The sequence below is a fragment of the Juglans regia genome, chromosome 15 (assembly GCF_001411555.2).
Source record: "Juglans regia cultivar Chandler chromosome 15, Walnut 2.0, whole genome shotgun sequence".
NCBI classification, from domain to species: Eukaryota; Viridiplantae; Streptophyta; class Magnoliopsida; order Fagales; family Juglandaceae; genus Juglans; species Juglans regia.
This window is the reverse complement of record NC_049915.1, coordinates 11,110,292-11,136,867: the sequence shown is the minus strand read 5'-3', so window position 1 is coordinate 11,136,867 and position 26,576 is coordinate 11,110,292. Positions and strand designations below refer to the sequence as shown.

The window sequence follows — 26,576 nt, the reverse complement described above, 5'->3', positions numbered from 1 at the left end:
AAGTTAAAGCCTCCCAATATTAACAATTGAGAGAAGGTAATGTTGTTTGTAAGGTTTCTTCAATTATTTCATTATGCGACTTTATCTTTTTCCTAGGGTCAATGTATAACTTGCAACTCATTTTTTCTGGAGTTAGTTGGAATAACCGATGCGATTGACTTGGAGTGTGAAGAGGGAAGCCGTGTGGTGGGATTAATGGGCATAAATATGAAGAAAAAATTTGACAAATATTGGGCCAACTTGGATAATATGAATATGTTGTTGTTTGTTGGGATTATTCTTGATCCTTGATACAATATGCGATATTTTGACTTTACATTGGAAGGGATGTATGCCAATGATCCAACAAAAACGGTTGATTTGAGTTGGAAGGTGAAAAATGCTTTAACTCGTATGTATGTATGAGGCATATACTGATAATGAGAAATGCAACAATTCTGATCTGCAACAGTAGTGCACAAGTTCTCCACGTGAATAAGTACATACTACAAATGGTAGTGGTAGTAGTAGAGTTAAGGATAGGACAACAGAAAGAATGGCCTTATTTAAGTAACGGTTACAGTCGGAAAACTCTTTGAAAAACAAGAATGCGGTTGATAGATACCTGACTGAAAGTTGTGTTGAGGCGTTTGAAAGTTTTGACATTCTTATTTGGTGGAGGGTTAATTCAGTTAGATATCGTGTGCTTTCAAAAGTTGCATACGATATACTTGCAATACCGATATCTACAGTGACCTCTAAATCTACATTTCGCGCAGCGAGTTGTGTCATTGATCCTTTCCAAAGTAGTATATCACAGAATTGACTTCGTTTTTCTTCAACTCCAATCAGTCTTAGGACTTTAATGGATGAAGTGGAGGATTTTGAGAGGTAGTTGGACATGTTTCTTATTTACTTCATTTTATAACTTTTATGATCTATAATACTATATGTTATGTAAATTTATATAATTTGTTTTGTTTCTTTATTATATAGAACTTGTTCAAGAGGGTGAAAATTCTATGGAGGCGTCAAATACAATGTCTACAAACAATGTAAGTTAATGAGGTGAATCTGTTTTAACATTTTAGTTTTCAATTTTCAAATTTGCTAATAATTTATTTGTTTACATTTTACAGCGTACTGTGAAAACTGAAAAGTATGCCAAGTCAAAAGATTTAGGAGGCTAGGAGCTGCCAGGAGGATAATTGTATAATTTGTATTGATATAAATTGTAATTTGTATTGAGAGGTGAGAGTTATGTTTTTTTAGAGCTTTTGATGTAAATTACTAAATATGACTCTATTCTTGAGTCTTGAATCTTCGCTATTTTATTTTTTCAGACCTTTTAATTTTCAGTGTTTTAAACCTGTATAATTTTTAGTTTTCATTATCTATGCTTGAGAATGGTTTTTTTTTTTTTTTTTTTTTTTAAGCCAGATTTGCTTTGGAATGGTTTTTACTTTTCACTTTTCTTTCATTATCTAGTGTAATTTTGAATTTCAATTTAACATTGTTTAAATTGTTTGGATGAATATAATTTTTTTTTTGGTAGTAAAATCTTTTATTCAAATTAATTGTGTCTAGACAATTTTCTTTTTATGATTATTTTTATTTTCTTTTCAAGTTTTTTTTTTTTTATTTTTTGACTTAAAATTGGACAAAATATTAGTAGGCTTTCACTGTTGGGGTGAAAAACATAGGAATTTGATTGGGCCATTAGATACAGGGTTGGACCGACCGGACTGAATGGGACTGGATTGGTCTGGTCCAAGGTGGGAAAACCCTGGACTGAATAATTCAGGTCCGGTCCGGTCCACAAAACCTCCTTGGGAGGACCGAATTCACCCCTAGCTTTCACATACTCTTTTTTAGATTTTAAATATTTAATAACAAATTTATTTATTTTATGGGATTTTTTGAATCCGCATTTTCTTGAGAAAAAAAAGTTTTTAAACATAAAGTTAGTAGCACTCCGGCTCCGCTAAAGTTTCTAAAAATTATTTCAGTTTTTAATGGAGCCGGGTGTTAGCACTCCGGCTCCTCTATTACGACTATGCGGAAGGACTTAATTGCTACGATTCCTATGAAATTCTTCTACAAATACATAAAAATACAAGGATTAATTTTACATTAACCCGAAACTAGCAACCCGAGACTATTTTGAGATTCCTAAAAGTTGTTTAAATTTTCGGTAATTATAAAAACTCTCGTCAATAAGAAAAGGTCTATTACCAAAGTATATTTTGATGCATTAATATCAAGAGTAATTCTACATACAATCGTGAAGTGCGTAAACGCCGCATAATTGCTTTAAAAAAAAGTTGAGTTTACCATTAAAAAATTAATTTTTTTTTTCATATCGGTCTCATGTTTTATTCATTTTTTTTCAAAACGATTACGCAGTGGTTGCACAATTCACAGTTGTAAATATCTTTTCTCTAATATCAATGAGGGCTATAATCGAGCCGAACCGAGCCAATCTTTGTCTTCTCAATCTCGAACTCGAGTCCGAGTACGAGATTTTTATTTATTCTTTATTCGAGCTCGACTTGGTGAACTAAACTCCCAACTCAAGCTCGAATTGTTTATTTTATTTTTAATAAGATTTAATAATTAATAAATTAGATAAATAAAAAAATAAATAATCTAATATTGAATTTGTACAACTATCAAGTAGAACTTTTATTGAATTATAAGATTTTAAATATTTATAAATAATTAATATCTAACTAGTTGATATTTTATCTATAATAACAATATATTATATGCTTACATATATTATTAATACATACACATAATATGATAGCATATATCTATTTCATATCTAATTCCCACATATTATTATAAGAAATTATTAAATATTATCAACTAATTATTATACAAATTATAAAATATAATTATGAAGTATATTCAATATATACACATATTATATATTTAATTATAAAAGTATTATGCTTATATTATTAGCTAATACATATATATATGTATATATATACATGTGTATGTATATATTTATTAATATATGAATGAGTTTTAATCGAATCGAGCTAACGACTCGACTCGAGTATAACCGAGCAGACTTTAACGAGCCTTAATCGAGTCGAGTCGAATTTTGTCGGATGTAGTGTCATATACTAATTAAGCAGGTATCTCCTTTCACAGGTGTGTTTTTTTTTTTTACGACTCAAGTTCGATTCAAGTTTAACCGGACGAATACCGAACGGACTATCGAACAAACTAATTAATTTACAGTCCCAAATATCATCTCTTTCATGAAGGAAAAGAACCACATCTACGTGAATTATTATTCGAGTAAAATAACAAAATTTATTACCAAGCAAAAAATAAACATAAATCATTTGTGTTCTTACAAATAATTGGCCCCCACAAACTTACTATTACTACAATTGCACTTTTTTTGTCTTTCAAATCCTTTTTTAAATACCTTTAAACATTTTAAAAAGAAAAAATACATTTCACTAAAAGTCACTTCTTTAATCATTAAAAAAATAAAAAATAAAAATACCTGAAGGAGCAAAATAACGAGGCCAAATATCATTTCCTGCTAAAAATATATGATTTACGTTTCAAGTTCATGCAGTTTCAGCACATTTGACTGCCAAGATGCTGTTGACTGTAGCACGTCAATCCAGCATACCACATCAATACTAATAAAAGCTGCATCGAAGTAAACGTCTATTTTTGGTGTTTTTGTTCAGCTTAGCATGTTCCAGATCAAAAACAAAATTTAAAGATCAGCACAACATAATCTTAAGTAGGGTCTACGAGGATAACAATACGAAGAGTTAACAAGGTAAACACATGATTGACGTCTTTACTGGGGTCAGGTACAAAGCAAATAGTGTTCTTTTCAAACTACATCTGGGACAGACTTCCGGAGATTTTCCGGAGAATTCTCTGCAATCTCAGCCCATCCTTTGCGGTAGAAAAGACACCACATTCCTGCATGACTGCATCCACACAAAATGGGGAACCCAACGAAGTATATGTCTGGACTCTGGAAACAAAGTTATGTTTACGCTCTCCACTTAAAAAAGTTGATACAACAAAACTACCAAGTGATAAATGCACAGAAAACCATAGAAATCAAAAGTAAAAACAATCTTGATAATTGATATAAAAACTGTCGGCCAGGATACAACAGAGAGAGAGAGAGAGAGAGAGAGAATGGAACTTTCTGGTGAATACTACACATTAAATCCAGACGTCAAAGGTAGGCAGTGTTCGAAAGCATCCTGACGGAAATTATGATGCAGCTAAACGGTAAATCCTCCAGGTAGTACAGAGACACCATGGGTAGGTGGAGGCACTAAAGCATCCTGGCACAGAGACATTTAATTTTTTGAGTTCATTCAAGCCTCAGTAGCAATTATTGGAAGACTCAGCTAAAAAACGACTCTCAAGTTCCCAAGAAAATTGAAGCGGGTTAGCAACGCATTCAATTACTGAAGATACAAAATATCAACATAACATGGGGGTTAGCTATCAGTTGCCAACTTACATGTACCATTCATACCAACCTGAGAGGGATGGACGCCCGGGGGGGTGGGGTTTACCAAAACCTCTAGCTATCTTCATTTTCTAGCTCACCTCTAGTTTTCGGGAATTCAGCTTAAATGAATTTCGCTTACATGCAAAACAATCGGATCTTGAAGAAGCTTTCGTCTATCATATGCTCTTTCAAGGGAACATAATCATTCCAGGGGTCATTACAACTACCGTGAATTTACCTTTCTTGGAGAGTCTCCAGCTCATCTTATTTGTGGTACCTTCTGTCATGCTTAAAGAATACAATGCCTCATAAAACTCTATGATAGTCTCCATCTCCCAATCATGGGTTGCCTTAATGAATTCTACATTCCATTAGGTAGAGCCACTAGAAAAGACCAAGAGATCGGCTATCGCTGCATCATTTTTCTCGTGCGATCTCAAAAATAGCAAGGCAGGTGTCTTGTAGGCTACGTTCACTCCACCATTTGTCATATCAAAATCTGACACGAGCTGTCACCCGCCACAATATGTTCATGTCTTCATAAGAACTTCTAGTGTCTCCTAATGTATTTCCACAACCCCATCCCATATGTGTCACGTACCTCATTCGAGCACCATTCTCTCCAAGCCTCCCAAAACTATGAATTTATTTATTTTTTTTATAGGTAAAACTGTGAATTTATAACAAACTTCCACAGAGCCCCCTTTCGTTTTGGTACCTCCACAACCATTTACCCAACAGGGCTTCGTTGAATTTCGCCGAGTTACGAATCTCCAAGCCACCATAAAAAATTGGGGTACATACAAGTGACCGATTAACCAAATGAAATTTGAACTCTTTTCCTAATCCGCTCCATAAGAAGTCCCATTGTAACTTTTCTATATAGTTGGCAACCTTTTATGGGGAGCGGGAGCAAGGACAAAAAATGTGGGTAAATTAGAAAGAGTGTTTTTAATCAGAGTAAGTCTGCCACCTTTAGACAAATAGAGTTTCTTCCAAGAAGCCAATCGACGCTCCACCTTTTCAACCACGCTGCTCCAAATCATCTCTGATTTAAAGGGGGCACCCAATGGTAAGCCAAGATATTTCAGGGGTAAATATGAGAGACCTTACATCCCAATATAGAGGCTAAAGTGTCCGCGTCAGGAACATCCCCCACTGGCACCAATACAGACTTTGAGAGATTAATACTCAAACCCATGACAGCTTCAAAGATCGGATATGCCTGATATTTGCTCCACAGAAGATAAGAGTGTCATCAGCAAAAAGCAAGTGAGAAATATCCATGGAACCCTAATCTCCATTCCCTACTAGAAAACCATAGAGAAAGCTGCCTTCCACAAGACCCACAATCATTTTACTACAAGCTTCCATTACAAATAAAAATGGTAAAGGGGAGAGCGGGTCTCCCTGTCTCAAACCACAGGAGGAGTCAAATAAACCCACCGGAGAGCCATTCACCAAGATAGAGAATCGAACTATAGAGATGCAAAACTATACCCATTTCTGCCATATCTCTCCAAAACCACATCTTGCAAGTAAATAAAGTAAGAACTTCCAGTTGACGTGATCATAGGCTTTCTCCACATTCCACGGATTAGTTCACCCACTTCTTTCTCATCAAAAGGCTTCTCTGGCCACCCTGCGCACTGCTAGTCTAGTGCTAAGAAAGTCAAACCATCCACTTCTAGTCGCCAAATGTGTTGTTCGAATAGGAGATGTTGGTAATACTGCTCGATGTGATTCTTGATGACTGATTGATCCGAGGACACTACATCATCTATCATCAACATATCAATAGCATTATTTCTCCTATGAGAATTAGTCATCCTATAAAAAAAACTTCGTGCACTTATCTCCCTCCTTGAGTCATAACACCCTTGATTTTTGTCATCAAGAGAGAGATCTCCTCCAACAATGTTACTCTTTCAAGTTTTGTGGCTACCTGGGTATTGCGGGCTCTCTCAGATTGAAGAGAGATCTTGCCTCTTCCACTCCTTCCAACCCCTATAGCTCCTCCAAAAGAGATCACTTCTGTTGCGTCACATTGCCAAAAACTAGTTCATTCCATTACTTCAGATCCTGTTTCAGCGCTTTTAACTTTCTTGCCATTATGAAGCTCAGAGAGCCTTGAAAATTGTAAGAGGTTCACCATTGTCTAACCCTGTCTACAAAACCGTCAAATTTAAGCCACATATTCTCAAATTTAGGCCTTGTTTGCATTTAAAACCCACCTCAACCCACCTCAACTTATCATTACAACTTTCCCAAATTCTCACACAAAATATAATAAACAATTCAACTTTTTCAAATCCCAAAACAGCTTTTCCAAATTTTCACACAAAATATAATAAATAATTCAACTTTTATTCTACTATTCACAAACCATCTCAACCCATCTCTGAATCCAAACCACTCCTTAAAATACCTTCTACCCTTGAATGCCTCAGTCTAGGATGATGGGGAAGTGATTAGAGCATAATCTAGGTTATCCTTAAGTTACGTCCAGATAATATAACTCCCAATCAAGAGTTAACAAGAACCTATTAATTCTTGACCAAGATGGGAATTCGCGGTTGTTAGACCAAGTAAACGTACCTCCAGTTAATGGAATATCCATAAGCTCCTGTTCCGATATGAAATCAGAAAACTCTCTCATAGCGGAGTCATGTGGGACACACCCGATCTTTCACTCAGGAAGCAGGTTACATTGAAGACACCCCCTATGCAGCTTGGTAACTCCCACCAACTAAGAAGTCCAGCCAATTCTTCCCACAATAACCTTCTCTCCGAATCAACATTAAGGCCATAAATTCCAGCAAATGCCCATTGGAAACCATCTTCTATATTCATAAAAGAGCAAGCCACAATGAACTCACCCACACATTCCTCCACCCTCTCCACCACCCTTTTATCAAACTTAATGAGAACACCATTGTTTGCACCTTTTGAAGGCAAGTACGACCACCCTACATGTTGACATAGCCATCATAAGCTCTGAACTAATTCCAATTTGGTTTCCTGTAAACAAACCATATCACCCTTCCACTGACAAAGCTTGTTTCAGACTTGGAGCCGTTTACTATACTCATTCAGCCCCTTTATATTCCATGATATTATTTTTGGCTTCATAAAGTAACCATCTTACCCCTCCCCTTGAGACACCACCAGTTAGAGCTCCTCTCCCCACCTTCATCTTTCATGCCCCCACATAAGTCGTTTGAGTTCTCTCTCTTTTTTTAGCCGAGTTCAGAGATGGATTGGGTTTTGATAGTGCACAACCAGCCTCAATGATTGTTAGTAAGACAAAAACCTCCTCTTCAAAACCCTCACATGTAATCCCTGCACAACGCTTAATCTCCAAAGCTTTCTGAATGACCCAATCTAATAAGCTGGGGTGAAATGAGTTCAAAGGAATATGTTCTTCCCCCTCAACAAAAGTCCTAACCCTCCCTTTGTTTTGCCCTCCAATATTATGCTAAAAAACAACCATAGTTGCATTTGTTGCATCCTCCCCCACTAAATCCGCCCTCCCAGACTAGTTAGACAGCACTTTTTCAGCTACTGTGATTTTTTTCCGACATCGAAACAGTGCCATGCGTGACGATCGTCGACACTGGAGTTGCCAACGCAACTTTTTGTGGCATCCCACAGCATTCAAGACCTCCCAAAGAGAGAAAGTAGCTTGGATGGAAGTGAGTAGCTTGGCTTGCTCATGCAGAGCTTTGGAAAGAAAGTAACCAGTACTCAGCTTCTAACTAGTTCGAGAGTTTAAGCAGATGTTAAATTTGACTCTTCAATACTCAATCAAATCCTCTCTTTCGAGGATTGAGCGCTCTCCTATATCCCATATTAGTAAATCCTGGATTTTTTCTTCCGTATTGAGAATCATCAAGATAAGCAAGAATACTATTTTAGCGAAAAATGACATTTTAGGAGCACGAAAGGACATTGGAGTGGCTCAAAACCTTTTTTTATCTTTACTTTTTTCATGTGGACTATTCCTATAAACTTTAATGAGCAGAATCTACATGACTTTCTTGTATATTTATCTTCCTCTAAATAGGTGTTTCACTTGTATATTCCTCGTGCACTTGGGTTGCACTTTTTGTGCTTTTAAATAAATTTTTACTAATAAAAAAATCCAATAACTATGAACTAGGGCAGGAATCTCCCTTGAGAAAAGACACCAAAATACTCAAAAGGAATATTTCCTGAGTGTACGAAAAGTGTGGCATGAGTAATGCATTGGAGGGTTCAAGTGATTACACCTATGATATCAAAGATAAATGTTCATATATCATAAGACAAACATTTGAAGTGGTGACTAGAAAATGTGTCCATAATATGTGCAGGACAAATATGAGAATATGCACGTCTATAACATTATTTTTAACAACCATAATGCATAAAGATTGCATAGCCAATTAGGTGTCCTAATGTGGCATAAAGTGGACCAAGATTTTCGCAAGACTTAAAACATGGGAAACTTCCTGGCCATAATTTAACGTGACAAATAAAAATTAATCAAGAGCACAATTCAATTTCAATGTTCAAGCCAACATCAATAATAACGACGACGAGAATATTTCTTGATAAGTAAGGTATGTTTTAATAAGTATCATGGAAAGAAACAAAGGCATTATCAATGTAAATAACAAGGCATAGTAACAATAAAAATGCTGTTCTGTTGTTGATAATGGTATTACAATTGGTAGTAGTATCATTTTATTACTATTATCAACACCATTATAAAAAAAAAAAAAAAAATGACATAGTAAAGGAGAAGAATAAAACCTTAACATTGATTCTATTTACAGTAACGATCGGCCTTCTTCTTAACACGGTCATCTAGAACTTCCTCAATAGACTTGGAAGTGGTCTTTGGATCGTAACCAAACTTCTTGGCCTCCACAGGGAAGAGCTGCTCATACTTCATGCGCTTGGCTGCATCAATTGTGTAAAGTACTTGTTCCCCTCCTGCATTTCCAGATTCATCGCCTGCATCAGCATGCAGAATCTCTGCCTCCGTGTCTAAAGGAATTGACAGCTCAGATTCATTGTCCTTGGGGTTCTTATTCTTATTCTTCTTCCTCTGTTTCTTCTTGTCAATGGATTTGCTGCCACTCGCAAGACTTCCACCTTTGAAGGTCAGTCTCCCTCCTTTCACTCTCTTGTACGGATCTGACATTTGATATGGTCCAACTCAATGCCCTGAACAGAGTGATGCATTTAAAAATAATTTTGATGAGAGATCAAATACTATCACCTTATTTCGGTTTATCATATCCATATAAGCCAGTGGACTTCTGCCAAAAAGTGGGTAACAATGGCACAACAAACACCAGCTTATCTACTATTTAATGAACTGTGATCCATACATCAAACACCCAAATGAGAAAACACATATACTGAGGAATATAAGTGAACCCATATAAACGATTTGTTCATTTGGCCATAACAACTTTAAATAGCCGACCCAGAGTCAAATCTGACTACAAAAAAATCGAATCAACTATCCTTAACGAAAACAAGATCGCTACGAAGAAAAGTAACAAGACACTAAAATTACATTTCATGGAATGTTAAGTAACATAATACTGAAATGTGTTTTTTTTAAAAAAAGAAATAGAACTTTCAACCATTTGAGACAGAACAACACACAGATTGATCCATATATTAAAAAGAAAAGAAACGAAAGCTCTTTTGTTTTCCTTCTTTCGGTTACCTTTCAAAAGAACAAAACCCTAGCCCCGGAAAATAGTAAAATCGGAACAATGATATATACAACTTGAAAATAATTCATGAGTGATAAAGAAAAAGACTAAAGTGTCGTTTTACCTTTGGCTAGGGCTTTCCGTGGGAGAAGATAGAGATGAGATGTTTCTCTTCGAACGGCGGAGAGGCAGGGCTCAGTTTTGCCCTTGCATCGTGTAAAGGAGTTTTGATAGCTATTGGTTGGGGAAGCTTCAAGGGCTACGGAGGAATCACCGAGGATTTCTACCACTGTGCAAATTTTTTATTTTTTGATTATTTTTTTAAGAGTGCTGCTAAAGGCAAGCTCCAATGTAGTGCACGAATAGCACGAATAGTGCCGAGTCGGATAAGTAAAGAAAAAATAAAATAAAACAAGAAAAAGTAAGATGAAAGCTTATTTACAATTCTGGGCATTTCTCCTCTCCAGTACAACTCATCCTCCGCCCAGGTTCACGAAAGAAATAAAAATAAAACTTTCTCCTCCACTGAGATGTGTAAGGCCATATTTAGAAAATGTCTTATTTTATTATTATAATATTTTAAATTTTTATATAAAATATAATAAATAATTTAATTATTTTAAATTTTAAAATAATAATAATATTAAAAAATAGAGTAATACTACATATAGTTATGGAATGCATAAGTATTGTGCAGTCGTTTTGAACAGAATAAGATCTATTATTAAAAAATTAATTTATTTTCACATGGATCTTGTATTTATTCAATTTTTTCAAACTGATTGTACAGCGCTTACGCATTCACGACTACAACTATTATTTCTCTAAAAAATAATATTTTCATAATATTTTATTTAATTTTCAACTTTCATTTAAAATAATTTCATTTCATCTCACTATTCATTTTATTTTCATTTGGATATGTATACTTTAGACATTCAGTTGCTTAAAAAATTTGAAAAGAAATGCAGAACAACAATCATGGCCAAGATTTACAGTGTTTTGTGGGTGCAAAAATAAAACAGATGTGGGTTCAGCAGCCATAGCCGAGAAGGGTCTGATGCTCATGGATGAGAAATGCGACTGATGCTCGTGGGTGAGGATGGTCTGAAAATACAACCAAGATGGTCTGAAAACTTAAAAGAGGGTAAATTGGAGATTTCATAAGGTGTGCACTTTCATGTTTTAAAACTCTCGTGCGTTCTAGCATTTTTCTATTTTTAAAATACTTTTTAAATTATTTTTTTTAAATATTAAAAAAATAAAAAATAAAAAACACAATACTAAAATATAAATAAATATAAATATTAAAAGAAAAAACACACATAATATATAGTTTTTACAAGTGGAAGAGTTTTTCTACTCATCATCTCCACACACCACACACTACATTTTTTTTTCTTAAACTTATTAAATTTTTCTATTTATCATCCATATACCACATATTTGGTAAGAGAAAAAAATAAAAAATGTGTGGTGTGTGGGATGATGAATAAAATTTTCTTGTACAAATAACTGCAATACTCCTTATTTTCTCGCATTTTAAATTTAGGCATGTCCATTTTTTAGTTATTAAAACTTTCAAAATTTTAAATTTTAAATTTTTTCATAATTTTATTCTCAAACATCATTCAAATACAAAATACGTTTTAATTCTAAACTTTCAACTTTTCATATTCTTTTTTTAATAAAAAACATCACATTTCATACATATATCGATAAAAACTAGTCATTACAACACTTATCTTGTAAGACAACATTAAAGAACCTTCCAGGCAACACTTATTCTTCATAATCTATACCCTCATAACATTAAAAACTTACAAGATAAGTGTTTATCTTAAATACTCCAAAGCATTAAGATATTTACTAGCTCGCTTTCCAAGCGCCAAAGTAATCAACTTGTCTCATCTTGCTCGCTACTCAAGCGCCAAGGTGATCATCCATGTGACTAGACTGATCTTTACCTGGTAACTTCTCTATAATGTGTGATTTTTACTTAGTATTAATTATTTAATAATATGAGATAAATACAATAATCTCATTGCAATAGATACTAATAATGTTAAATATACAATAAAGTCTAAGGTATCCTTAATACAACATATATCAAATCTGATGAAGTCCCAAACTCCTAACATGAGTTTGAAAAACATTTCTACTAGTAGCCTTAGTGAGAGGATTAGCTACCATCTTGCTAGTAGAGATATGTTGTAGGATCACCTCACCTCACACAACAATATCTCGAATGTAATGAAACCGAATATCTATGTGTTTGGTTCTGCCATGGTATTTGGGATCCTTGGCATATGCCAAAGCTGCCATACTATCATTGTATATCTTAACGGCTTCATCTGCAAGAGCCGTAACCTCTAGGCGTTGGAAAAATCTCCTCAACCAAATAGCTTCTTGTATAGCTGTTGAACAAGCAACGTACTCTGACTCCATCGTGAACAAAACAATGCATGATTGTTTCTTGCTACACCAAGAAATAGCTCCCCCACTAAGCATAAATGCGTAACCCGTCGTGGATTTTCACTCATCTTTGTCACTAGCCCAATCAGCATCGCTATAACCCTTCAATCTCATGTCTCCACCTTGGTAGCAAAGAACAAGGTCTGCTATCCCACGAAGATATCAAAAAATTCTCTTAACTGCTTGCCAATGAACAGGTCCTGGGTTACTCTGATAACGACTAACCAATCCAACTTCAAAGCAAATGTCAGGTCATGTACATAGCATAGCATACATCAGACTTCCAATTGCACCTGCATAAGGAACTCTGGTCATTCATTTCTTTTCCTCATCATTCTTAGGACAATGTTCTAGGCTCAAATTATAACCCTTTTCAATTGGAGTGTCTATGGGTTTGGAGTTGTGCATACGAAATCGTTCTAGAATTTTCTTAATATAAGTCTCTTGAGACAAACTAAGAAGCTTCCTAGATCGATCCCTTGAAATTTTAACTCCAAGCACATAATTTGCTTCACCCATGTCCTTCATCTCAAAAGTAGAGGATAACCACTCTTTTGTGGCGATAATTATCTCCATATCATTTCTAACTAATAAGATGTCATCCACGTATAAAGACAAAATTAAAAAACTTTTTCCTGTACGTTTGACATACACACAATGATCTTCTTCTAGCATTTCAAAGCCAATTGAAGTAATGGCCTCGTGAAATTTGAAGTACCATTGTCTAGACGATTGTTTAAGGCCATAAATGGAATGTTTTAGCTGGCATACTTTGCGCTCTTGTCCCTCAACCTCAAAACCAACAAGTTGATCCATATAAATCTCCTCATCTAGTTCTCCATTGAGAAATGCAAATTTTACATCCATTTGAAAAAGTTCCAAATCTAGATGTGCAACTATAGCTAGAATAAGGCGAATGGAAGCAAACCTCACCACAGGGGAGAATGTTTCTTCATAATCTATACCCTCCATTTGAGTATAGCCTTTCGCCACAAGTCGGGCCTTATACTTGTCAATTGATCCATTTGCCTGGTGCTTAATTTTTAAAACCCATTTGTTTCCAATAGATTTGTGCCCAGGTGGAAGATCAACTAACTCCCAAACTTGGTTCTTTGCCATAGAACTCATCTCATCTCTTATAGCAGCCAACCATTTATTTGAAGCAGGTGAACTTAGTGCTTCTTCATAAGAAGAAGGTTCATCAAAGTCACACAGAGCACACATGAAAGATTCTTCTTCAATCTCAAAATGACGACGAGGAATGGTTCCACGTTCCCTTCTACGTAACTGAGACTCTTGTGAGTTGCATTCTAGTGGTATACTCCCACTTGAGGCAAGTCACTCCCACTATCTTTTGATTCTAGGATGCGATAATCCTCCACCCTTGCCTAAAGATTGTGTAACTCCTCAAGTTCTTCCAACTCAAAAAGTTCAAGATCATTCTTTGTTTCACCAATATTGGAAAAAATCATTCTCGATAAATGTGACATCATGACTCTATTTCTATCATCCTCCATTAGGATGTTTTGCCTATTTCACTTATGAAGAGTGGGGATTTCTATATTTATGGGAAGTGGTGTGAACATAACCCGCAGAATCCCAAGGCCGCAAATGTTCCAAATTTGGTTTTGCACCACTTCATAATTCATATGGGGTTGAAGGAACGGACTTAGAAGGCACACAGTTCAAAATGTAGGCAGCAGCTAGAAGAGCATCGCCCCAAAAAGATATTGGCAGGTTAGCTTGCGCCATCATTGATCGAACCATTTCTAATAAGATACGATTTTTCCTTTCCGTAACACCATTTTGTTGTGGTGTGTCAGGAATTGTTAATTGCCTGCGTATCCCTTTTTGCTCGCATAGTCTCTGAAACTCTTTAGACAAGTACTCTCGATCACAATTAGTTCGTAGAATTTTTAAATTTCTTTCTTTCTGATTCCCAACCATAGCCACAAAGCGCTTGAAACAGTCTAATGTTTCAAAACGATGAGAGATCAGATAGACATGACTAAAACGTGAGTAGTCGTCTATAAAGGTGAGAAAATAAGAGGCGGCGTGCCTTCACATTCATAGGTCAACAAATATTAGATTGGACTAGCTCTAAATGATAAGATGCTCTAAGAGCCTTTCCAAATGGCTTCCTACAAGCCTTACCAGCTAAACAAGGCTCAAATACAGGTAGGCTGACATTAGCGAGAGACCCCAATAGATTTTCTCTAGCTAATCTGGACATTCTATCTTTTTCTATATGGCCTAGTCTAGCATGTCATTTCAATGAATTAGAAACAATATCATCATCATTTGAAGCCATAAAAGAAAATGGAAAATTATCTAAATCCAACATAAAAAAACCATTTGAAAGAAATCTATGTCCATACAAAACTCTATCCAAATAAAAGTCCGTCATGAAGAAGTAATAAGCGCCCCAAACACATCATGAGTTGGTAAGTGCCAACTCCAAGCACTTCCTCCCGGGTTCCGTTATCCAATATAATGTACTGTCTACTGATTGGTATTATTCTATAATCTATGAACCCAACTCGATCTCGAGCTACATGTTTGGTTGCTCCTATGTCTACAATCCATTCAAGGATTAAATGAGCAACATAAATATGTGAACAAACATAAGTAATGAGAGAGTTGTATTTAGGGGATACCTTCTTGGCCTTAGTGCACTCACGAGTAAAGTGTCCTATTTTTCCAAAGTTATAACAGTTCATTTTGGACATGTCCTTGCCAGCACGCTTGCCTCTGTGGCACTTTGCTACTTTTCCATCCCTTGGCCTAAGACTAGTTGCCAGTCTAGCAAATCTCCCATGTTGCTTACGCTTAGGCCTGAATGCCTTGCGCTTCCCAGCTTGGGCAACAAGTAGAATATTACGGTGCACATCTATATGCTCTGCCTCTAGCTCCAAATGGCGAGATATATCAGCAAAAGTCATAATATTCTCACTGTGTGTCAAAGCAAGCTTCATTTGCCCCCAAGTTGACTCGGGCAAAGATTGTATCACAGGGGTAACTTGTTGTTTATCAGTGAGATTATTGCCAGGAGCCTTTAGATTACGAATCAAGGCAGATATCGACCTCAAATGCTTGGTCATGGTATGTTTAGGGTCCATAACATATTGCTCAAACCTCAAAGCGAGAGCACGGAGCCTGGTAGTTGATGTTCCCTCATAGGTGATTTTCAGATGGTTCCACATATATTGGGCAGTTGGGTAGTTCTCAAACTCCCCAATAAGATCATTATGCATGCTGCTAAGCATGGTAAAGCACGCACACCGATCTTTCTTTGCCCAAGCCTGATAGGCTTCCATATCACGACGATGTTGGGAAGTGTTCCCTTCATCAGGTTGTATCATCAAGTGAGATAGATTTTCAAAGACCTCTTGTTCATTAAACAGATTTTGAATTTTTCTATGCCACATGTCATAGTTGGTTTCATCCAATTTCTCTCCTTTAGTAAGGTCAGCTACTACATTCTTAATGGTCATCACTACATTCATTGTGCGAGATTGACATTTGCACACATTTAATTTTATTCCAAAATCTAACTAGATCATGGAATTCCTTCCTATATAGTGAGATTGAAAATTTTTGCAAAAAAGTAATAATCATCTCCCACTATATAAGTCCAAATGTCATATCTAATCAATTTTGAATAAAATTTATGGAGGACTTTTTTTAAGTCCTCAAAACTCATGCGCATATAGTCCATTCATGAGAAAAAACAACAATTATTACACTAAACACATAGCGTATAGGCTCTACCCGAAGCCATATTGGTAATTTGGTACATCATGTTAAGATCACCTTAAAGTATATTGATGGACGTGAAATACATCCCTTCACATGGCCTCAATAATAAAATTACATTCCCAATATTACATTTCCAAAGAAAATCCTACTACAAATTTTCTAGGAAAAATAATAAATAAATAGAAATGTCACATCATCGATATACTTATAAGTTACACCTTATCCATTCATGTAAAAAAAACATACATTATACATGATCCCAATAAATTGCCAATGTCAACTCCATCCATTTCTTATAAAAAAAAAAAATCATACTGGAATGCATGATGGTTCAATGGATAGAGAATTCACAACTAATGTATATAAATATCACATAACACAGAAAAATATAGCTTGAGGAAGTATGAAAAAAAATAAAGTCCCAAAACAATATTTTTTCAAAAAAAAAAAAATTTTTTGGCTCTCTGTTTCAATAAAAAAAAATTAGCAATCAACTTTAAACACCAACACATGTTTACACATGCCGGAAGTGTCAAAAAATGACATCGGAATCCTCTGCACACGCCCCCACACACCCCCACGTGCCGCCTACGAGTGTGGGATTCATTTTTGCTCTAGAGGTTGTTTTACCTTTGTTTCACTTGCCGCAACGGAGAGTGTACATCAACCCCTCCGCACGGTATTTTGAGACTTCTAAGCTCAAACTTCAGTCATACTAATATGTATATGTGTCGGTAAAGTGATTAAAAACGGAGCCAAGTGGATGGGTGGACTACACTCTCTCTTACCGAGAGTAGGACTGGAAAATAAAACACAGTTCATCATCTTCTTCCTCAAGTCAAAAAACTGATTTTTTTTTTATTTCGAGCAGCCATGTTCAATCGATCATAACTTACTCATACGGAGTCCAAATTAAGCATATGATATATAAAATCAAAGCTAATGAACCCAGCTTTCCATCATATAAAAAGTATTACCAAAAAATTAGATTTGGTTGGCTAAAACTTGGTTCAAAATCACGGTCCAAACAAGAAGTTTTAAAACTAGGGTTTCAGATTTCTTCTTCTATATGCAACGAAACTTCATCAAAATTAATAGACATGTTTTTGATATTATAAGGATCATTTTCATGTAAATATTTCAATCTTAAACAAGTCATACCATAACCTCTAATGAAAAATCCGAAACTTAATAGACCATGGCATATCATTAATAACATGCTTTTAAACTCATTCCAAAGCATCAAACAACATGTAATCTTATTCACATGGGTGAAAACAAGCAACCTGGCTCTGATACCAATGTTAAATAAAGGTTTAAATCGAATTACGTCAAGTAGCAGAATTCCCACAAGGTCGAATCTTTGCTCGTCTTACAGCCCACGTCACTTTGTTGTTTGCACTTCTACATCGTTTAGGAGGCTACTAGAGTCTCCTAGAAAATTCCACGCTTCAAGATCAAGAGATCTAGATGGTTTCTCTAGGAAGAAAATGAAGAGAGAGAGAGGAGAGTTTTTGTCTTCTTGTAGAACTCTTTTTCACACCTTACACAAATGATGTACGTCCTCTTATGTAAAAGAGTTTTCATGTGGAAGTTAATTAACTTCCCTAAATATATGCAAGTTAAATAACTTTAGTTGTGATAGTGGTGGAGAGTTAACAAATAACTTCCCTGCCCATGTGGACATCACTTGGTCATGGGATTTACCCATTACCAACAGTAATATTTTAACTTATACTCAATAAAATATGGTTTACAAAAAAATTATAAGAATGATTGTATATCTTGTTATAAATGCATACAATCCTTTACTTATACTGTGAATTGTTTTTCCATTATATATAGTATTAGTATGTATCTAATAGTATTAGGATAAGTACTAATAGTATTAAGATAATATTATATATTATAACATTATACCATATAATAAAATATAACAATATAATCACCAATGGCTCTGATACCAAAGGCGTATATACAGGTAATAAATAGATAAATAGATAGTATTAATAGAAATGATAATAGGCGGTAAAACCGACCATATGCATGATAACAGATAGAGCAGGCGATATAACCGAACATATGCATGAATAAGTAAATAATATAGGAAAGAGATAGGAAATAAACTTCTTCATTAAAAACATAATACTTACAAGGAGACAAATTCTCAAAGGGGTTGAAGGTTGAAGACATATGGAAAAGAACATTGTGAGATTTACAAAGTGAGAAAGACGGACTGGAACAAAGAGGTTTGAGCGAGCGAGGAAGGGATTTCAAATCAGGAATTCTGAATGTCCTTCTTCCCTCGTGAACCCCTTTATATAGACACTAGAACAGTACAAAATAGTAAATCTAATAATACATGAACAGTACCAGCCGACACTAAAAACAAGAATAGTATCAGCCGACGCTAAAAACAAACACAGTACAGGACAAGTAAACTTGTATGTACAAAAATATTTGTTGTTTTGCTAGACAATAATCTGTCATGAATAACAATCTTCTGGGAAGATAATATTCTTGACAACTTCCATTTGTTATGCTGACTAATCAAGAAAGTAATAATCTTTTGGAGTCACATATTCTGAGGATCATAATTTGCTAATTCAAATTTAAACGGGTCTTGAGAATCCATCAGATGTACTGGATGATAAGGTGAGTAATCTTGAGAGGGAGAAGCGGCTTGGTTATCCTGTTGAGAAGGAGAGGCCTGATGAGCTGGTGATAATGCAGGTTGTTGTAGTGGAGATAATCTGGCTAGATGTTGTGCTTCTTCTTCATCGTCACTGTTTGATACTTGTGACATTGCTTCGGCTAATTTTTTCAAATCCTTCTTATTGGTAATGGATGCTAATTGTGCTTGAAATCTGCTTCGTTGGACTAGGACTTCTGGAGTTTTAGTAACTTTTGAAAACATCATTAATACATGATCATAATTGTATTTTTCCCACCATTTGACGGAAACTTGGCGGGCTAGAAACATAATGGTTTTGAGAGAGGGATGAGGATTGATGACGTATTCCCATTTCATAATCCAATTTATTTTTGTTTTGACAAAGAAGAGTAGAAGTGGTGAACAATGGTTTAATGCTGGTGGACTGTCATTTTGTGAAATAAGATTTCGGAAACTTTCCTGAAGGGGAAGGGGAAGGAGAATAGGTTCGGGTCCGTAATATTCCCACCATAGTGAGAACCATTTCGGGAGTGTGTTGATTTCTTGTAATTTTTCAAAATGAAGGAACCATGAATGACGCAAATTTTATTCTATTTTATAAATATTTTTGTCCATGCTTGCTGGTAATCATAGTAATCATAATAGGGAGGATCTTATGTAAGAGAACTTTCTTGTTAAGTAGGGATTTTTTCCCCATTGTTCCGAAGTGAGAACCTGTTTAATGGTGACTTTATAAAAATCAATAATTAGGGATGCAAGTGGAGAAGGTTGAGTTTGAAGAGAACAAGGAATTTCAGAGAGAATAATTGAGTCAGTATCTACTAATATGAATTCATAAAAATGCTGAGTTTTCTTAATATTTTGCAGAACATAATGCCAGTCTGGTAAAAGAAAGGCATCAAATAATTTCTGGGGGTCAAACAGGTGTTGAATTTCAGATTCAATAGGAAAGACTGTGTGCTAATGAGATTTGATGATAATAAGAAATGAAGAAGTCTGAGATAATAATTGAGGATTAATTATTTGGGAAGGAAAAGAGGAAGAGGGAGAAACAGTTTTGGAAAATGTTGGTAATTTTGGAGAAGCTAATGGTGAAAATGAATTATAAGACTGTTTAATGTTTTACGGTAATGACCACAATACCGTATATGGTCTTGGAGTTGCAGAGTGACAAGGTGAATGATAAGGAGGAGATGGTGGCCGCGCGTATGAGGATTTGGACTTTACTTTAGACTTTGAAGATGACATGATTTTCTATATAAGAATTCTCGGGAAAGAAAATTAGGAAGAGAATTAGATTCTCCTTTAATATGTTCAATATCAAAATAAAAAATACTTAATATAGCTTGCCATCTGGCAAATATTTGCTTAGCAGGGTTTTTAACATCTTTAATCAAAACTTCATTGGCTAATTTTCAATCTATTCTAAGTAAAAACTTTTGATTCAACAAATCATCTTGAAATTTGGAAATACATGATACGATAGCTAGAATTTCTTTTTTAACAGTACTATAATTCTTTTGGGTAGGATTCCAACATCCTGAATGGAATCGAATAATCTATTCTAAATCAGTTGATAATTTTTGTTTCATAATTCCTCCATATCCAAGATCAGAGGCATCTGTTTCAACGATTTTGAAAGTATGAGGAGATGAGATTCCTAAGCATGGTAATTTCTTAACATGAGCCTTAATTTGTTTTATAATATTAGTATGTTTGTCTGTCCAAAGAGGTTGATTCTTTTTTAATCTTTTAAATAATGGTTTACATAATGGCCTAAGAGATTGATAAAAGTCTGCAACATAATTGAGACTTCTTAAAAATCTCTGTAATTGATTCTTATCTTTTATTTCATTTGGAAATTTATCAGCAAATTCTATTGCTCTGCTAATTGGTGTAATAGTTCCTTGATAAATCTCATATCCAAGAAATCTAATTTTATCTTGAAATAATTTTATTTTAGGTGATTAGATTACTAATTCATTTTGTTTGATGATTTGAACGAAAGTATTTAAATGTTTCCAATGTTGTTCAATAGATAAAAAAAATATTAATACATCATCTATATAGACTATCGAAAAATGAGTAAAAGGCGTAAATATCTCATGCATAATATTTTGAAATTCACTAGGAGCATTTTTTAATCCAAATGACATTACATTCCATTCAAAATGTCCAAAAGGAACTGTAAATGTTGTTTTATAATGGTCTTTTCCAACAATTTGAATTTGCCAAAATTCACTCTTCATATCAAATTTTGAAAATACTGTGGCATTATAAAGTCGAGATAATAAATCTTTTTTATTAAGAATTGGGTATCTAATCCATTGTAATACTTTATTTAGAGGTTTATAATTTATGACTAGGCGAGGAACTCCTTTTTCTAATTCTGCTTGTTTTTTAACATAAAAGGCAGCACAACTCCATGGTGATTTACTTTTTCTTATTAATCATTTTGATCTTAAATCATTAATTTTTTTTTTACAATATTCTAATAATTCATTATTCATTTGGATATGTCTAGCCTTGGTAGGAATACTTTTCTCAGAAAAAATTTTTTCATAGGGTAATTCATTTTCAATTAATGAATCTTTTTCATATGCTGTTTTCTGTTTCAGAGTGCATTAGGTAGGTCAGAGCATACTTCATTTTCAATTATAGTTTTAAAATTTTCAATTTTTTGGGTTAATAACGGGTCCTTTAATTGTTCTTGAATTCTTTTATATTTTAACTCTTGTTTTAAAAAACTCATTTGATTTTCTTTTGTTTTAATTCTATTTTTTGTTAAAAAATTAATTTCTTTGGTTAATGAGACTTCTTTTAAAGAGTTAATTTCTTTTGATACTGGAGGAAATAAGAATTTAAAATGAATTTCTTGTCCTAGTATTTTAGTAAAAATTCCTTCTTCTGTTATAGAGAAAGGATAAAGTAGAGCAAGAAAATAATTTCCTAATATTACTTTAGTATTAATATTGTTTACTAAAATAATTGTTATTTTAAAACAAATTCCATTATTACATATATGTGCATTGGATAATTTGTAATTTATATTTAATTTTGTTCCATTGGCCTGGGATAATGTTTCATTTGTCTTTTCAAAATATTTAGAAGGTATTAATCCTTCTTGTATACAATTTAAATATGCTTATATATCTAATAGGGCAATTGTTGTAAAAGAAAATTCTTGATTAATTGAAATTGTTACTTCAGCATAGCATTTTTGAAAATTTATCTTTTCAAATATATTAATGAAACTATCTGTTTCATCATTTATAACTAAAGTTGAACATTCTCCTTATTCTTTATTATGTTCTTTATCATGAAAATTATTTCCGTTCTTGTCTATTTTTAATAATTTAATTTCTTGTAATAATTGTTCATTTGAAATTTCTAATTTAAGATTTGATGTTTCTAAATTTCTAATCTCCTGTTTTATCTCATTGATTTCTTGTTGTATATCTTGTATCGTAATTTTCTGTTTGTCAGTTTTAAATCTTCCTATTATTTCTAAAAAATTATAAGGTGTTGAGGATATCATTACTGAAGTATTTTTATTATTAAAAATGTCTTTTAACTTTTCTAAGTAATTTTTTCTTTTTTGAGGGTTACTAATTTTGTCTATTAATTCTAATATAATGTCTTCTTGTTTCGAAAGTACATAAATAGTCATGTTACATATACAATTATCCTTATTTAGACAATTACAAATCTGTACTTCATCCTCTTCGGATTCATTATCAGAAGATTATTCTGAAAAACTTGATTCTTTTAGTTGATAAATTTCTTTTTGTTCTGAAGAACTATCTTCCTCTTCACTTGAATGTTTTATAAAAATATCTAATAATTTGTTGTTTAATGTTTCGGATATATCTTATTTAATAATCTGTTGTTTGACTTTACAATTTGATTTATAATGTCCAACTTTTCTGCATTTATAACAACCAATTTGTTTTTTCTTTTTATTAGTCGTTTTAGCACTTTTTAGTGGTTTATTATATATTTGTTTATCTTTTATCTTTTTATAGGGTTTTTTTATTTTCGCTTTTTATTAGAATAATTCTTATAAACTCTTTTTCATTTTTTATGTCTTTTTGAAGGAGCTAATAATGGAGTATAACCAAATTGTTCACAAAAGGTACCTAATTCTTTTCTAACAAATTTCTTTTCTTTCTCCATTTGCTTTTTTAATTTTAAATCGTTGCACATAATTAATCTTGTCCTATTAATTTTACTTATTATATCACCATATGTGAGATTATGAAAATCAATAGTACCATCTAATCTTAATAATGATTCTCGTACCTTTTGGGCGAAATAATATGGAAGTCCGGCTATGAACTTTTCCTTCCAGTATGGCTGTTGGCAATCATTTCTGATCATAACTTTAGTTAGAAATACATCTTTATACCAACGGAAATCAGATAATTGGAGGCATTTTAAATTAATCAATAAATCACTAATTCTTTTTTTGAATTGAACCAGATCACCAACAAAAGTGTTTAGTTAATGTATATATTAATGTGTTTATAGTATCTTCTATAGGTAAATCATTTTCGGTTTTAATCACTTGCATGTTTTCATCATATTTATAAGCAGTTAATGTTTGTGACTTTTGTTCATATGAAAGATAGTGATCCCACTAGCCTTTTCATTGGCTAGTAAACCCTGTGACAATAATGTGTGCTACTTGATGATCAATTTTTCTATTACTTTTATAGACGTTGGCAACCATAATCATCTCTTGAAAATGATTTAATATTTCATACTTAGATAATCCATCTATATTCCATTCATATAATACATCTGGTGCAAAAGCAGATATTTCTATATGTTCTCTTTCCTCGAACTGCATATCTGATGGAGTAGGCCTAGGATACCAATTTCGAGTAATGGAAACATGATGTTTAGAATCTTTAGCTAAAAAGCTATTAACATGATTTTCTCTAATCTTATTTATTTGTAAATCTATATTTTTAAATTGGTTTTCAATATTACTAATTTCAGAGTCAGATAATACAGGTGAGTATGTCTTACATAATACATTTAATATGGGGTTGTTTTGAAGTAGATGCAGCATTACTAATAGTTAATTTTTCTAATTTACTAGAGATTTGTTCTAATAAATCATTTTTATTTTTGGAAAAAATAGTTTTTAAATGAAATGGAATCTCGTGGGAAATAAACAAATGAGTTTCTTTTTCTTCTTTAATAGTGGGTTTTATAGGAGATATTTGGGCTTCAATTCTTTCTAATTGTTTACCCATAGTTTTTAAATATAAATTGGTATAATTGTTTTGTTGGATTATATTATCAAGATTTTTATCAGTATTTGTAATATTATGTTTTTTTATTGGTGAAGCCAAAATTTGAGTATTTCTTTGATTGAACTTGATAGCTTCAAAAGGGGGGTATTCCTCATAAATAGTTTGATTATTTTCTCCTTTAATCCTTTGGTTAGTAGCACTATTTATGGTAGACAATTGATTTGATTTATATATCTCAAACCATATAAAGAAAGGTATATTAATCTGTATTTTCTCTAAATCCTCATAATATTTTTCTTGAATATAATCTCTTTCTAATTTTGTAAAGGTTGGGAAACATATTATTCTTTTGTGACTATTTTCTTCTTTCATATAATCTTGTTTCAGATATTCTTTGTTAATTTTAAATTCTTCTTTATTCAAGGTATATATTTGGGCATCATCTCCAACTACTTGTGAATACGTTGGGGAAGAATGTTCCTTTTTAAGATTATGAGAGGTGGATTCTTTATCAAGATGGCTAACAGTATATACTGGTGTATCAATAATATTTTCAGGAATAATTCTCCGAATCTGTGTGTCAAGATTCTGGGATCTAGTATCAAAAGATCTGGTATCAAAATTTTGAGATTTATTCCGAGAGATTGATGTAAGTGCAGATCTGGGTGTCTGATAATTAGAGGGTGCTGGAGAAAAATAATGTAAAAAAGATCTTCTAAAAGGTTGAAAATCTATTTGGACTGTTCCGTCTGCTTTTTGATATATATATATTCAAGATCATCTTTAGAATTATTTTCTATCTTAGGTAATGGGATAATATTCTCTAATTGCCATTCATTTGGAAGTGTAATTTGATTCCAATTGATTTGTTTAGAAATTTGTATACTAGAGTTTTGTGTACTAGATTGTAATAATAATGTATATCTTTTTGGACTGGTAATAAGAGCTTATGGTTCTAATGTTGTTTTCATTAATTTATAGTGGATTCTATAAACTACTGTTAAAGGATGTGATCCTTTCATTATTTGATAACCATTTGTTTTAATATTTAATATTAAAGCATGTAAAATATTAGCATCGAATAATGAAATGGAATAATTGGGATAATAATTAAAATAAACTGGTCCTTCAAATAGGGTTGATTCTACCATTCCAAGTAATGAATCATGAAAATTATAGTGTCTTCCATCTCTTAAATAGAGTAATACTGAGGTGTTTAATCCACTTCTAGTAAGTGGTTTTATAGCTACTTGTACTAGTCCAATATGTATGAAAGAATATTTCTCTTCTTTTTGATGATTAATTGCTTCTTTTGTTAATAGTTGTAACGATTCATAATCATTATTTAAACTAATAGTTTTTTCTACTGTTTTAATTGTATAATTTGTAAGAAATGATAATTTAGAAGAAAAAGTAGACTGCTTGTATATTTGATTTTTTGGAACATTAGGAATTGTCCAATCTTGTAGATTACTTTCTATATCTATTATACTATAATCTTCTTGGTTGATGTTATTAGGTTCTGTGGGAATAATATTAGTGGGTTCCTTAGGTTTGAATAAAGAATTCATTGAAACATGTTTTTAAGTAAAGATTTCCTATATCCAAAGTGGAATAAGTAGATTAAGAACTTAAGGGAACATCACCGGGACCACCCTTAAAGCCTTCTGCATAAACGAGCTGACCATCGGTTTTTCATGGCTTACCAACACAAGCTTCTCAATATACTCCTTCTTCTTTAGTTATGAGTTAAAAATCCGTATCAGTGATTTCTTACTTCTTCTTCTTCTTCTTTTTTTTTTTTTTTATAAAGCAATAATCTTTAAATGATTTCTTACACTTTTAATTTCGTTTCTTAAGAAGGTGCAGTCAGCTTCTAGATATTCTACTGCCGCTTGTCTACTTTGATATATATGATATTTAGTCATCATTAATGTATAATCTTGTCTCATCAATTGTTGTTGTTTCTTAAGATCTTTTATATTATTCATCAAGATTTCTAAATCAAGTCTCAAATTATAATCTGAACATTTTAACTCATACAAATCACGAAAGCCAGTACTATGAGCATAATAATTATCCATCATAAAGTATTCAAAATTAAACAGCAATTAAAATAACAATATAAAAGGTAAAATAATAAAATATAACAATATAATCACCAATGGTTCTGATACCAAAGATGTATATTC

General features: G+C 33.2%; 2 protein-coding genes across 4 annotated transcripts; both read right to left on the bottom strand.

Annotated features, from left to right (window-relative positions):
* Positions 1-3,671: 3,671 nt before the first annotated feature.
* Positions 3,672-10,550, bottom strand: LOC108981608. Of its 3 annotated transcripts, none has more exons than XM_035686085.1 (3): positions 10,337-10,550; positions 9,293-9,709; positions 3,672-3,953 (listed from the first exon to the last, which is right to left on the bottom strand). In XM_035686085.1, the coding sequence occupies exon 2, from the start codon at positions 9,684-9,686 to the stop codon at positions 9,306-9,308; it is 381 nt and encodes a 126-aa protein (XP_035541978.1). In that variant the 5' UTR covers positions 9,687-9,709; positions 10,337-10,550; the 3' UTR covers positions 3,672-3,953; positions 9,293-9,305. The 3 variants fall into 3 exon arrangements, with proteins under 3 accessions (XP_035541978.1, XP_018808382.1, XP_018808383.1); XM_018952837.2 differs by having other exon boundaries at positions 3,672-4,000; positions 10,337-10,549; XM_018952838.2 differs by lacking the exon at positions 3,672-3,953 and adding an exon at positions 4,010-4,322.
* Positions 10,551-15,256: 4,706 nt separating this feature from the next.
* On the bottom strand, positions 15,257-16,193 carry LOC118344684. Its single transcript, XM_035685789.1, has 2 exons — positions 15,345-16,193; positions 15,257-15,262 (listed from the first exon to the last, which is right to left on the bottom strand). The coding sequence occupies exons 1-2, from the start codon at positions 16,191-16,193 to the stop codon at positions 15,257-15,259; spliced, it is 855 nt and encodes a 284-aa protein (XP_035541682.1).
* Between the last annotated feature and the right edge of the window lie 10,383 nt (positions 16,194-26,576).

What these genes read in the sequence shown, in the direction of transcription:
- LOC108981608 (XM_035686085.1), bottom strand. Translation starts at nt 9,686, where the DNA reads ATGTCAGATCCGTACAAGAGAGTGAAAGGAGGGAGACTGACCTTCAAA.
- LOC118344684 (XM_035685789.1), bottom strand. Translation starts at nt 16,193, where the DNA reads ATGAATGTAGTGATGACCATTAAGAATGTAGTAGCTGACCTTACTAAA.